We start from the raw sequence: 15,202 nt of genomic DNA on the forward strand, positions 1-15,202 counted from the left end.
CCTTATATTAGAAAAATCATGAAAAGATGACACTAGTATTTATTAACATGCTTGCTTTTCCTTCCTATAAACACCACACTGGCAATAAATACCAGTCTTCTGCTTTTGCTTGCGCTTTTGAGTTGGAAGCTTTCAATGCCTGGTATCTTGAGATGCAAAATCTTAATGGAAACTTATGAACATTCAAGATATTTTACTTTATTACCCTTCTCAGTCATCTGGAGTTAAAGAACAAAGGGAACTAGTTACTTAAATGGCATATTTCTGTAAAAGAAACCAAGGAAGAAGGGAAAATTTTGTGAAAATCACTTTCTGACCTGCGCTTTAGAAAAAATAACCTTTCTTTCCCCTGCAAATACCTACAAAATGAGTTTTCTCTGCTACTTTAACCACAAATACTCAAAACTATTAGAAATCCCTGCTGGGAAGGGATGGGGGGGATTTTAGATTCTTTTGTTCAACACCCGTTGATTCAGCACCAAAATGAAACAGAAGAGAGGACATATAGGTTGTTTTCTTCATTACATGCCTTACTACATTAAGAATAAATAATCCTAGGGACAAGTGTAGTGCTAAAATGTACCATGCAGCTGTTTTCTCTTGAATGTTTGCTTTCATCTTTAATGAGAGTGGAATTCATGTCTGGCAAATACAACTGCCTTTAAAAATTGGTTAAATCAAAGTAACATCTACGTTGCTGTCAGAATTATTGCCTAAGTAATAATAAATAGAGAAAAAAACTTCCAGTCAAAAAAATAAAGAGGTGGTTGAATTGCACATTACGAAGCTATAGCTGATGCACAGATAGATACACAGATAGACAATTTGCTTTTTAATGACTACTAAGTTTCATGAAGAATGCATCTGAAAATCCAGCCGACATGTTTTATGCTGTTAATTGTTTTATGCCCATTTCCAATAGTGGCAAAACAATAAAAGAGGCATTTGCAAGGCAGTAACAAGCTATAATGATCAGAATAATGGAAATACTGTCACCAGTCACAAAGCTTTCCTGGAGTTCTTTAAATTACACCTGTTCTCAGACTTTACATCAAAGTGGAAATAGTATTTCTGACACCAAGTTAAAAGAAAATTGAAGTTCTGTCCACAGCCATCTGCCGGGCGTTGCAAAGCAGGGTGTGAGGGAGGGCCCTGCACGATCATGGCACGATGGCGTGTGGGCGTTTGGGACACACACACACGCAGAGTCCCACAGACTTTCAGGGACACCTCAGTGACTCGTTATTATTGACTTCAGGGAAAAGGCATGAGATGCCATCGATTTTTTTTTTTTAACTTCTCACTGCGCTTGCACTACCTGCCTCCTTTCAGAGTCCCTTAACGTGCTGTGGGGCTTTCCACCCCTTAATGGATTAATGGGATCTCTCTTGTCGCCAGCATGCAGAGCTGGAACAGGAGGGCTTTTCCACCACCGCTGTACATCACTCATCCCCTGGCACAGAGGCAGCGAAGCGTGCCGAGGTGTATATTACATATGAAGACACAGAGAGAAAGGGGACCCAGCTGTGCAGGCACATGGGACGGACTGGGGCGGGCAGCTGGGGGTCTTCCCTGCGCCAGGGAGAAGGCTCCGGCCAGCCCGGCCCCTTCGGCGGCGCTCCGGTCGCGCTACCCCGGAGCTCACAGCTCTCCCTTCGGGGGCGGGGGGAAAAAAGGTGTTCCCTTTCTCCTTCGTCTTTCCTCAGGAAAACTTTTCTCTTTTTTTCTGCGGCCATCGCTCCGTGGCCCCCTCCCCCTGGCGACAAGCGCAAGGTGCCCGCCGAGCGCCCCTCTCCTCCCCGCACCCCCGGCCGCAGCGGCAGGCGCGGCCCCATCCCGCCCCGCGGCGGGGCACCGCGCTCCCTCCCCGCCAGGCCGGGCCGGCTCGGGCCGAGGGGGCGATACTCACGCTGCTGTTGTGCCCGGACCAGTGCACCATGGCTTGGTTGTGCGCCGCATCCCCGGTGAGCGCGAAGGTGGTGCTGCTCAGCCTCGGCTCCTCTGCCCCTCGCAGCCGCGCCGCTCTGCCCTCCTCCAGGGGCCCGCGGGGCTGAGCCCGGCCGCCGCGCTGCCCCTCGGCCGCCGGCACCCCCCGGCCGCCGCCCGCCGGCAACGCCCGGCGCCCCTCGCTGCTCCGGCGGGTCCGCGGCGCCGCCGGGCCCCGGCCGCCGGGCGCGCCGCCGCCCGCCCCCGCCGAGCGGAGCGCCGCTCCCCGCGGCCCCCCGCGGCCCCCCGGCTCCCCGCCCGGCAGCGGGTCCGCGGTGGCCGCCGCCCCGGCCGAGCCCCGCGCCCGGCCGCCCGGCCAGCTCTGTAATCCTCCCGGCGGCTGCCGCTGCTCCTGCCTAAGGCGAGACGCGGAGGACGGCCAGGAGGGCGATGGAGGCGAGCAGGATCCGCAAGTTATCTCGGCGCCGGTGCAACACCAGGAGAGAAGTAAGAGCCATGTCCAGGCGAGGAAAACGGTGTGGCAGGTCGGAAAGCAGTTGGTCCCCTTCTCCATGCCTTTGCGGAGCGAGTCGGGGGGCTTGGAGAGGGAGGGGGGACAAGGCGCTGCGTTTAGGGCTTTTTTTTTTTTTTAAAGAAGGGGGCTGGATTCTAATTATAATAATTATTATTTGCAAAAGGCTCCTCTTTCTGTCGCTCTCCTTCTTTCTCTTCCCCCTTTCTCAGCCTCTGAGACGATGACCAGGAAAAAAAGAAAAAAAAAAAAGGAAGAAAGAAAGAAAAAAAAAGGAAAGAAGGGAAAAAAAAGAGAAAAAACTCTCTCCCCGGTAGTTGGATTCTGTTCCTTACTGTTGGTCGATTTTTTTTTTTTTTTTTGAAAAGTGCTTTTCAGTGAAACTGTTCACGTTCAAGGATTTGATCAAGTGAGAGGGTAACACCACACGGGGGGAGGAGCCCCGAGCCTTGCCAAGCCGCCGCCGCCGCTGAAATACACCGCCGAGTCACCAGCCGCGCTGCGCCGCGCCGCGCCGCCGGGGGCCGGGAGCGGGGCCGGGGGCGGGAGCGGGACACCGCGCCGCACCGAATCAGCTGGAGCATCACCCAGCCTTTCCTCCTGATTTGGTATGTGCGCTGCTGCCCGAGACAAAGCAGCCGTCATTCACTGCTTCTCCCGGTGTATGCTTACATGTGCTTGCGTTTCCAGCGGGGTAGGCATTCCGCACCCTGTGTGTGTGCACATGTGCGCACAACGGCTGGAGATGGGTAAGGGGCAGGAGGCGACGCAGCTGGGTAGCTCCTGGGGCACTCCCGTGTGTAACAGCGTCCCCGCGGACGCGGGCATCCAACAGCACCGCTCCAGAGCCGGCTCCGGCCGTGGGGATGTGCCCGTCCCAGGCGGAGCCTCCCGGCCGTGGGAACCCGCGCGTGTGCGTGGGAATCCCAGCAAGCTCGCTACCGCCCGGGAGGGGAGACTAGCAGGGCTTATTGGGGGGGGGGGGGGGGGCGAATAATCAAGAAAGGGCAGCGTCTGCAGGCACTGCGTCGGGAGAAGGAGCGAGGGAGACGTGTTTCTTTAGGTCAGGGCAGTGCAGCGCTCCCGCTCCCACCGCGGGGATGCAGCGGTCCCCTGGCCAGGACACCTGCTTTCTGCTGGCAAAGCCCAAGGAGACCCCGCAGCTTCAGCCCCCGGACAAGGTGTGAGTAATCGCACGGTGCGAAGTGGAAAGGGCAGGCTGCCGCCTCCCACGGCTGCGGGGCGTCCCCCGTCCTCCCGGGGGTTACCCTTGTCACAGCCATCCGTGCCTGTGCCACCACCTCCCTCTGGAGCGATTCATTGCAGCAACACGTCGACGCTTTCTCTTCAGATCAAACCCACGGCCGACCTTCCCCCGTTCTCCTCCTCCCTTTGAAAAGTGTCGATAATTAGCGTTATGTTAGTCGTCCCACCCTCCCACTTACCACATCAGCCATTCTTTGCCGTCCAAGGACGGATCCACCAACTAAGCGGTTCTCTCCGCGGTCTCTCCCCCCTCACCGCCAGTCCCAGAGCGGGGACGGCTCAACAGTTTCTCCCGCCTAAGTTGGGTTCTAGCCCGGCAGGGAGCAGAGGGAGAGGGGGACAGAGAAAGGATCGGTGATGCTATGCCCACGCTGGGAGAGCTCTGGGGTTTCCTTGCTAGCCGATGCCCCGCGGTTAGCCACCTCCTGCTGCAAAGCGCCTGGCTGGGGCTGGGGTGGTCTGTGCAGCCGGGCTGCCGCTGGGGAGAGCGAGTCGGAGGAGGGCAGAGGGGACTGCGAACGCCGCTGGCTGTGGCCAACGGTGGGGGCTGCCGCTAAACGGCTGTCCTGCGGCGGTGAAAAGAGGGTCCAGGGCGTGAGCCGGTTTGCAGAGAAAAGCGCCAACAGCCCCGGGCAGGCGGGGGGAGCTCGGCGAGCCGGTGCGCGCTGGGGCCCGTACCCACGGGCACGGCCCTGCCTGTGACCGCAAATCCCGACGCAGAGAGGGAAAGTGGGAGGTGGGGGCAGGGGAAGCAAATCACCGGCCCCCAACCCAACGGATGTTATTTCTGGTTTGGAATCGACTCCTTTTCGAGCTACGCTGCCAAAATGTTTAGGAGATGACATTTCATTTGTGTGGGAGCAGTGACGTGGACCTCAGCCAGGGCTGATCCATAAAACCGCGGGCGAGGGGATTGCAGAAGTTCCACACACCTGGGGCAGGCGCTGCTCTCCGTGCCCAGAGCCGGGCCAGCCCCAAGACTGCACCCTCCTGCTGCTAGTATGGGGAACGGGAAGGACCTCAACTGTCTCCCTAGACCGACTGCTGCAAGACCGGTGTCCCCAGGTATGTGGCATCGGTGGCACGCAGGCTACCCCTGGATCTTGCCAGTGCTATGCACTGTGACGGGATGCACTGCCCACCTAATGTCATCCTCCTACAGTGAGGCTGCAGCTGTGACACGGAGAACTTGTCCCTGCGTTATGACTAAAGTTTCCCCAGTCCCCACAGACCCAGCAGCAGTTCACTGCTGCTCCTGAAGATCTCTGCATGTCCAGAATACCTGTAACCACAAAGTGACAGCTACCATGGGGCTAAGGCTAGCAATTGCTACTGCTTAGCCATTGTGCAGTCCACCCAGTCCCATTTATCTTCTCAGCCTTGCTAGGCACTCTTTAAGACCTAGTCCCTTTTCACACTTGGATCAGCCACTCATTTGTGCAGCATCATCCCGGACTTAATGACCAAAGCCCACTCACACCAAGACAGGAGTTGTGGACACATCTCCTTCCCCAAATCCTGCCAGCACAAGGCATTGCTTTGTGTCCACCACACCACTCTCTGTCACAGGAGCCCAGCTGTGCTGGATGTCACACAGAACATGATGGGCTTCATGCACAGGTGTGTTCACTAACACTTTCTTTAGGACAGTACTTTCAGCACCCCAATAACAGGTCTCTCCTACCCTGCAGACTTAAGAGCTGTTACTTGCAACTAAAACCGCTCTCTGTGAATATCATCCACACCTGCTACACTCCGGAACAATCCCAAACATTCAGTTCATAATATGTCAGCAAGATTACCCCAGGTCCTCATTTCTCAGACGGATATTCACAGGAATGGCTGGTGTTTCTAAAGAAAATCCTAAAGCCCATTCATCAGTGCCTGGTTATTACTGTTAAATACTAGGACACACAGCTGAAGTCCCACTGATGATGTGGGACTGTCTATTAAAATCTCCCTGCTCCGGATCTCCTGGCGCTTAGCAGAGGCCTCAGTGCTAAAGACAGAAGCAGCAGTGCTCTCTAATCCTTTTCCTTCTCTAGAAGACAAAGGTAATGTGAGCAACACCCCCATCTCCTGCACGATTCGTGAACTGCGTGCCCATCACCAGCACACAGAAAAGGGGCTTTTCCAGTTTGTACCATCCCAGTTGCAGGAATATCACGTTTGCTTCAAAACCTGGCATCTTGCATGACACACTGACAGTGAGGATGTCATCTGACAACTCTAGAATTGCACAGACTATATCCAGGAATAGAAATGGAATAGTCCAACACAGTATCCATTACAGGCTGTTTTAATCCCTAATCTAATCCATTACAATCTGCTTTAATCCCTACCCAGCTGCAAAAACCCATTCAAAGGAGCAGGGGTTGGTGTTATATTCTGTTGGACCATGTTGATTTTTAATTGATGTAAGGCAACCATATGCTGTAACACCAGGCAATGCAGCAGGTTTCTAAGTAAGCAAGCAAGTAAATGTTCTGGAAGGCAAATTGTGGCACAAATATAAAGTAGCAGAACATGCCTATAACCAAGGGGGAGCTGGGTTCAATTAAGGGGAGAAAGACAATTGGGGGAGTTATGTTTGCTTGGAGGGGATGATTTGGATGGAAGAAGTCTAATGACACCATCTAAAGAAAGAAAGAAATAGAGCCTGGCAACCAGTTCATGCCAAAGCCTTCTAAAGCAGCATTGATCATTTGGGGGTTTAATTTTTTTTTTTTCCTATTCTGTGACTTTCACTTGTGAAAAAAAATTATGAAACCAAAGAGTTAACTCCTATCACACATATCAGTAACTTCACCATCACTACCTCCACTGCTGGTTGTAGACCTGCGCGTCAGTACCACTACCCCTTCTGTTTTGCCCAGCTCTGCCCATCATTGCTCCATGGCCCTCTCTTTCTGCAGGACTGCACACATTCAGCCTCCCTGGAGGCCCAGAGCGTGTCTCCAGTCACTATCACCCCAGGAAATTTCAAAGTGGGAACTGGAACCTTACTTGCTGGAATGTGAAAGAAAGGGGTGGGGAGGGGGGGAAGTAAAAGGGAAGAGATTGTAAGAGGAAAATTTAGAGTGGGGAAAAAAGAAGTATTGCCCCAGCTACATGGCACTCTCTTCAGGCACATACACCCTGCCTGAAGGTCTCCTGCCCTACTCAAGCCCTCCCAAGGGAGGAAATCCCACATGTACTAAAAGAAAAAATCAATGCTTGCTTCAGTTAACTTTAACCTATTTATTATGTGTGAGACCAGTCACTGGAAAACAAAGCAGCTCTGTGATAATGCTGTCTTGTTTACTAAGGAAAGGCGTGAATTTACCTAAACAAAAATCATTAAAAGCTGAAGTGTCTCTGTATCCTCAGACTAAATATCACCTGCAGGCAGGGCCACCACCATTTCTGCTGGTACGGTACTACTCCCATTAGGGGACAGCTTTTCTCCTAGCACAGCCAGTCAGGGTGTGCAGCAGACAGCCTGCCCCTGAAGCACATCAGGCGCATGGCAGGAAGTCTTTTGCATCGCCAGGCTTGCTACAAAGCTACAAAGCTTCTAAACAGGGATTGCAAAAATACACTGTGCAGATGCTGCAGGAGGGAATCTAGCTCCTGGACTAAACGATGAAGCAGGAGTCCAGCAGCCCAGCACACTGCAACATGGGTACCACATACCAGAATGCCAAGGGAAGCGTCTTACACATTCTGGGATAGTGGTGGGACAATTTGATCACAGGTGATCTTGAAGCAGGGTTCTCACAAAGTAGTGGGTCCCCTCGCTGCATCACAGCACCACTATCCTCTTGATCAACACCATCCACGCAATGCCCCAGAGCAGGATGGGGTGCCACAGGCCACATTGGAGCTGCCACAGGTAGAGGCTTAGCAGAGTGAAGAACCACTTCTGGGGATCTCACCCTCAGATTCACAACTTCACCAGCATGAGCAGATGCAATGCCAGGTTTGCTGACCAGCCTGTCTGCATCCCTCCTTTTGATTTTTTCTATCCGAACACCATGTCTGTGGGAGACACAAGACTCCCTCTTGTTCAGGTATGCTCAAACAGTTCCACTGTCTTCACTCACTGCTGCCCTTAAGGCTGCACAACCTGCAGAGCGCAGATGAAGGATTTGGTGATGCAGAGAAGGCAGAGGTGTTTTGAATGCTTTGGGGAGATTCCGCAGGTTTTAGATCATGCTCCTAGTTAACGTGTTGGTCCTAAAGTCAAGATAAGAAAATCCCCTTCTGCTGACAATCAGCATCATCAGGAATGCCAAAGAGCTTATCAGAATGGAACGAGTGCATGGATTTACAGCACATACAAAGATAAGTTGTGCAACACACAAGTTCACTGTGTGGAATTCAGATTGCATATATTTCTGTCTTGGAGACTCCAGACAGAAACACAGGATCCCCTGTCTTCCAGGTTTCAAGTTGTCCAGGACCACAGTAAGACCCTAGATTTTCAGAAACACTTGCCAAGTTTTTTGAAAGTATGCTCCTTAGCATCACTTAGAAAGCTCTGGGTCAGGACATTCAAACCTGCAGTCCCTCTTTGTCTTCTGAATTCATAAAGTTCATCTAAAAAGCTGGGTCCAACTGTGCCACGTGTAATGAAGAGAGGCATAATCATGGCTTAAGATGTGATAACATCCAAGGACATGCTATGAGTACTAAAATATCCCATTTGGAGAAAATCTGATTAAAAACAGGGAATGCAACTAATACTCACATGGTCATCGACTCAGAAAAAGTAAATGACCCTCATCTCCCTTCCTGTCCCAAGGTATTCCTCAGTCTCACAGGTTCCATGGAGAAAAGGAACCCTCCTTACTGTTAGAAATTTTGTGCACCTCTCATCAGCTTTTAATTTCTGGCTGTTAATGAAGTCTCATGTCCATGATTATTTAGTAGTGGCTTTTCCTGCTAAGAAGCAGAGCACAAATACTGCCTTGCTGTGCAGAGAGAGTCTATGCGAACATGAAACTTCCCCAGTGCTTGTTCCACTCCTTCCTAGGGCGCAGTGGGCTCTGGAACGGTTCAGGTCTTCTCTTCAATATACTCACAACAGGACAACAGTAGCTACAGCTACTGTGATTTCAGGGGCATGAAGGTGTTTGAACAGGGCAAGGTTTAGCACAAACAAACTTTTGGTAGAAGGAAAGCACAGTGCTAAATCTTGCCACCTCTTGCTGCTGGATAAACACCCTTCAAACACCTTTCCTGTTGTGCCAAGAGAAGGGATATCCATCCTTAGCCACTATGCCTGCTGGAAGCAACTAGTTACCACGCAGTTCAGCCCTGCTACCTGAGCTGTTCAGGTGACCCACATTAATAGTCACCAGCCAGTAAAAGCATTTCAGCTATTCCTTATTTTGACTGAAACAGGTTTGGGATAATGGAGGAGCTCAGCTGGCATATCTGAAGGTGCAGTAAAAAATAGTTGATGATTGTACTATCAGAGCAGGACTTGTCCTTGTGACCCAAGCATACTTCATATTTAAACACAAGCTTTGAATTAGGGTTTAAAACCCACCAAATTTCACTAGTTCCTAAGGTGAGACCATTTCAGAAGTGACTAGCATTTATACAACCCTCAAAAATAGGAATCTTGAGAGGTCACATAATTCATTTACCTTTCTCTAAACCAGACTCAACTGCATCTAAACCAAAGTACACTACAATATGCAAATCACAGCTAAAATAATAGGATGAGACTCAGTTAAAAGGGAGAGATTTTTGGAAGATCTGAAATCATCCAATGAAAGACAAATTGTGCTCTATCAGACTCAAGCTGTCCCTCCTCACCCTGCATTGTGGTGGAAGGTCTATTGCCAGAGCCCTTCTCTCTCCATCCTCTCAACAATCCCACTAAAAAGATATCAACAGCTAGTGGCTCTAGGCAAGAGAAAGAAATGGAAAATATCCCATATTCATCCTGTATCCTGGTGGGTCTCCTCAAGAGTCTATACCCTCTCCTGCCCTGAACATCTTCTTAAGCTCTAGATTTCCAAGTCTTCACATAGCTTGTAGGCTCAACAGTCAGCTGCTCTGACTTCAGTTCAAAAAGATTAAAATTCCATGACTCCCAAGCATCTGCTGGTTGAGATCCTATTTACAGACCAATCGTTAAAGAAACGCCCAATATTGTCAGGTGTAACTAAAGTTGTGGGGGTGTGCAATATCACTTGTATATTCCCAGTCCCCACCAAGGGATACTACCATCTGAGATCCACTGATTTGTGTTTGACACAGATTTCTCTTCTATAGGAGTCCTAGGACTGTCTTATTGCAGAGATCACTGCTATGATCCAAAGATTGCAACAGTGACATCTCTAAAGCCCATTAATGAGTAATCAGCCCTTCAGTGCTGCACTACCGGCTCTAAAGCAAAGTCCCCATAAGACCACAAGTCATACAATACAAACCACAACTAAAGGGATAGCTTAGGAACGTGTCACTGACCAAAGATGACCATGCCTTCTCCAAGCACTCCTGTGCAGCACTGTGCTAGCTCCCAGGGCAACCAGGTAATGTTGTCCTCAGCGATCTTAGCAGACTTACTTCCTCCCCTAGTCTGTGGGAGAAGCCCCCAGGGAAGAAATGAAAAGGACTTAGTAGCTTCAAATAAAGAGGGACATCAAACATCAGCCACATCCAGATCCCTACAGGCTACAGGCAAAAGAAATAGCAACAACCCACAAATCCGCAAGGATGGAAGACTTCCTTGATAGCCTCCAGCCAACCAGATACTGCACATGAGATGTTTTAGCAAACTCTCCCATAGAAACCAGAAACATGACAGAAAAATGACACAAACTGTCTTTTCCCACCCCACAGAGTGCATACTGGAAGAATGAAGCCGCTGTGGTCAGTGACAGAAACAGTTCTCTACAATTAAGACTTTGCTCCCACCCCAGGTACTTTTTCCACTTTATATCCTCTTCTAGGCAAATCTTTCCCTCTTCCACTCCCCCCAAGCTTGAGATAGACCTAAAAGGGGAAGAAAATGGTTTTGTTTCTTCTCATGTGTGTGGTGCGTGTGTGTGTGTGTGTGTGTGCAAAAGCAGGATTTTCTTAGCAAGCTAGAGGGAAATAAGTCTGGCAGGGACACCAGATTTGATGGTGGCACTTTGCAGGAGGATGTTCAGCCTGCCGCAGCTTAGTGCTGTTTTCTCACAACACCACATTTTAAGATTCTCACCTATGGTTATTTCCTTCCCTTCTTTTAAGAACAGCCCCAAACAAGAAAGAAAATGAACTGCAGCACTGAGGAAAAACTTTATACTAGTCAACATGAATGGAAGGGTGTATATTTAGTGGGGAAGAACAAAACCAAAAGGAAGTATTAATATAAGGAAAAATAACATAGAACTACAGCAGCAAGCAGCTGTCTGTAAGCAGGTGTTTCTTACCAAGCCAGTCCTGGCAGTCCCCCATATCTGCTATGCACTGATTCAGCAACAACTTATTCCCTAAAAGGAGCCAGGTAAACAGAGTTTGAAACATTCTGAAAGGGGAAGTCTCAGGCAAATTTGTGCTCCAAATACATCTAAGACTGGAAGTAGGAAAAAATTAAGTGGCAGCTATTACGGCCTTTGCTAGACTGTCTTGGCTGACAGCTTCATCTCACAAGGGACTAACTGGAGTTTCATACGACCACAGGAAATTAGAAAAAATAATACTGGACCCATGAAGATAAAAACATGTAACACACACACACAGTGTAATGCATGCTCAGTAGCGGGCTGGCAAAGGCCGGGCGTCACTGCTGTATGCATTTCCATGATGCAAATGCCAATTACTAGGTAAATAATCATTTAAACTCTAGCAACACCTGGAGTTCCTACCAGGCTCCAGGAAAAGGCCTGCAAATGCAGCAGACAATCCCCACTCTGAAGTCTAGATTATGACTTGCAGACAACACACAAGTTCAGACAGACTGCAAATGAGAACAGCTAAGGAGGCTGATCTTCACAAAATAAAAGTGCTGCCGGGGCAAATCAATGAGTTCATCTGTGGAGGGAGGAGGAACAACCTGCACAGGCGTTTTGTGCAATGCAAAAGCATGCAGCAGGCCAATGAGTGCACAGGCAAAGGGGACAAAACCTTTCACTCCCCTTCCCTTAAAAGAGCACCTAACCACAACATTTGTCACTCCGAGCACAGATCATATTTATTCTGTGTTCTACTAAGCGATTTAACAGCTGTCTTATTTTGATGGTGGTTTAAATCTGTTCCTCAGCTTCGTTATAGATGTCCACGTTCCAGCGCAGTGCCACAGAGACCACTCTTGTCATTCTCCCTTTTCTGACTCTGTCCAACACTTGGCAATTTTAGTGGTACTCTGGAGCTGAAGAGCAATCTCAAAAGGGTTAAAATTCAGGGACCCAAATGAAAATGCAATTAATAAGTCCGTTACATAAAAGAGGCTCATGCTCATAATGCAATCGGCAAGGGTTGAACATTTTTCCTTGGGCTTACTCTCTACTCCATTACTGCAATAATGCATGGTAATATAGTTAGCATTGATTTGCCGCAAGGTACATGTACTACATCTGCAAGCTAACAGGGAAAAAGGAGGGAGTCTCTCTCCTTGAAAGGCTGGAATTACTTAATTATGTAAGGAAAATGGCATGCAGATTTAACAGCACAAGGAAGGGCTAGGACTGACTTCCCCCATTCCCAAAGAATACAGAATAACACTTCTCTGCTACGTGATCTCCATGCAAAGCAAACACTCCTGGTTTGTTATTATTAATTACCCCAGCTCCTATCATTGGAATTCAGAGGTGTTGATACTTTGCTTCACCCTCAGCTATGCTTGCTATTCATAAATCATACTGAGAGGAGTTGCCAGGAGAGGAGAGGAAATACTAAAGGAAACTCTTAAGCATCTCTAAATAGGCAGCTGCTGTTCGAAGAGGCTGCAGTCCTCTGCACAGAGTCAGATGTAAACCAGTGTCAGTGTTATGAGACAGCAGGAGACATATGCCAAAAGTGGGCAGGAAGACAAGGAAACAAGCATTCAGACAGAAAAGATAAAGGAAAGGAGATGGTCCAGGGGATTAACTTTTCATCTGTGCATCCACAGGTTAGATCAGATCAGATAGTCTGATAAAAGTGAAAGACACTATTACGATTATTAATCTGTATGGGTTGACTGCAGTCCAAACAGAGATAGAGGTGATAGTTCTAGTGGTCAAACCAGCACTGATTTTCCCTTCAGAGCCTGGAGCTAATAATGTAAAACCTCTTTCCCAGTTTTCCATCTGTAAAAAGTAGCTGAAATTGCCTCACCACTTCAAAGGCGAAGTTCTGAACAGGGTTTTGGCCATACCATGCCTTCTATCCCTTTATACTATTATACGTTCCAGAGAAAACATTCACTCTCCTGCTCTTCACAACAGCTGTGCTTAAACTATTGCTCCTTTTTGGAGGTATGTCCTGAGTAAGGAATTGAGATACATAAGCTTCATACCTGACGGATTTATCTCAGCCCAGTTACTAGACTGAAGACCACACTTTGTGACTGATACCACTCACTTGCCTTCCTGCTGGCAACAGGGCAACACTGAATCAGACCTGGGTGAAAAAAGACGTTGGGGAACCTGGACCCCACTTTACCCCAAGGTAGAACATGCTCTCCATTCACAGCTTTTTGTTGACACTTTTTCAAAGGTACAAACATTTGAGACTTGAAAGCAAGGTTTGTTGGAAAGGAATGGTAGCTTCTCATAGATCACTACACATACCTTGAGAAAAAGAGGAGCTTAAAGGCCCCAAACCCCTTTGTTGGTTCATCATTGCCAGTTCAGTTTTTTTATTCTGAGGAAAGGTTCTTCCCCTCTTTCCCCCTTTCTACCTTTTGCAGTTTAACCCAGAGAAATTAAAGATTTCAAGGTCTTCTGTTCTTTTTCCATTGTGGAGTATGTGTGTTTTTCCTTTCTTCACATTGCACCTTTTCAATACTTCTTCAGCCCTGGAAACTTGACAGTGTGGCAAAAGAAACAATGAAAATAACACAGAACAAGAAGTCAGCTGGATGTTATTCATTCCAGTATTCTATCTTATATTGAAGAAAAAAAGGGACAAAACAGGGTTAAAATATGATCCTCAAACACCACTGATCTGAAATTCTGAAATACTGAGATTTCTGGTCTCAGTGAAAATCAGAAAGAAGAGAGACAACAAAACCCAAAACCTTAACAGAGACAGTCTTTTCTTTAAATCTTTAAATTTTTCTTTAAAGAATTTTTAAACTGAAGTTTTTTATTAAATCAAACAGATTAGAATTAGTGGATTGCTGTGTAAATTTTCCAAATAGGAGGTTCAGCCTGACATTGTGCTTTCCACAAGTGGATTTCTCATTAATACCATAATAGCATTTTCATGTTGCAATTAACCTTCCCCAGACCATACTGAATAGAATATTTCTTATCCCTCTCACTAGACTTTCCCCTATACTGCCATCATCACTGTATTACCAGCACAGGAGATTCAGAAGTACTTTAAACTGGTAACTAAAGAGTCTTCTCTGTCTAGGTCTCTCATTGAGGTCCACCTTTATCACACAAGCAGACACAGGAGGGAGCTCACACAACCCCATTCACACTGAGGTTACATCTCTCCCTGCAGCAACCAAAGAGATTTAACATCTCTAATTCTCAATGTAGGGTTCCTTTAGGTCTCGGACAGAGATTTCCACACCTGCTAGAATAGAGGTCTCCATTTTTAGATAGTAGAGCAACAGAAATGTGCCCCCTTCCATACTAGAAACAGAAAGTCTGTAGCAGTGTTGGCTGAACTAGACAAGAGGGATGAAGTCTTTGCTCACCAGATTTGTTGGTCACTGATGAGGCTGCACACACACCTGTAATGTAACATTGCTCTTAGTACTCCTGCATGAACTATCAGCTGCCTTTTATGATGTTGCTGGTACTCCCTTCTCCATACCAGATCTCACAAAGAAAGCCCTAGGAGTTTCTCTTCTTTAGCCTGCTCCTATTCAGCCTAAGCTGGATGTCCATGAGTGAGCAAAAGCATGGGGAAGAGGGAGCAGGACTTCCTTCTGTTCAGATGCTTTTTTTATTTGTGTAGCCACCTAGGCAAAGCTCTTTAAGGTAATGCCCACCTACCCCTTATACTCCTTTCTACAACAGGTTTTATTACCCTTATTTTGGCTCTCTTCCTGATTGCCCTTCATAGATATATTTCATAGAATCAAAGAATGGGTTAGGTTGGAAGGGACCTTTGAAGATCATCTAGTCCACCCCCCTGCCATGGGCAGGGACATTTTTCACTAGATCATATGCTCAAAGCCGTGTCCAACCGATCTTGAACACTTCCAGTGATGAGGCATCCACAACATCTCTGGGCAAACTGTTCCTGTATCTCACCACCCTCATCATAACAAATTCCTTCTTTATGTTCAATATAAACCTACCCTCTTTTAGTTTAAACCCATTGCCCTTTGTC

The 15,202-nt window shown here is 48.1% G+C and overlaps 1 protein-coding gene across 1 annotated transcript in view; it reads right to left on the bottom strand.

The window, feature by feature from the left end:
* The window catches only part of SORCS3 (sortilin related VPS10 domain containing receptor 3), a 304,754-nt gene extending 302,254 nt beyond the window's left edge, over positions 1 to 2,500 (bottom strand). The window contains exon 1 of the mRNA XM_086466346.1: positions 1,910 to 2,500. Coding sequence (XP_086322472.1) covers positions 1,910 to 2,500 — 591 coding nt within the window. The remainder of the gene's footprint in view (positions 1 to 1,909) is intronic.
* Between the last annotated feature and the right edge of the window lie 12,702 nt (positions 2,501 to 15,202).

This window comes from Leptosomus discolor, chromosome 6, assembly GCF_034619465.1.
Source record: "Leptosomus discolor isolate bLepDis1 chromosome 6, bLepDis1.hap2, whole genome shotgun sequence".
Classification (NCBI taxonomy): Eukaryota; Metazoa; Chordata; class Aves; order Leptosomiformes; family Leptosomidae; genus Leptosomus; species Leptosomus discolor.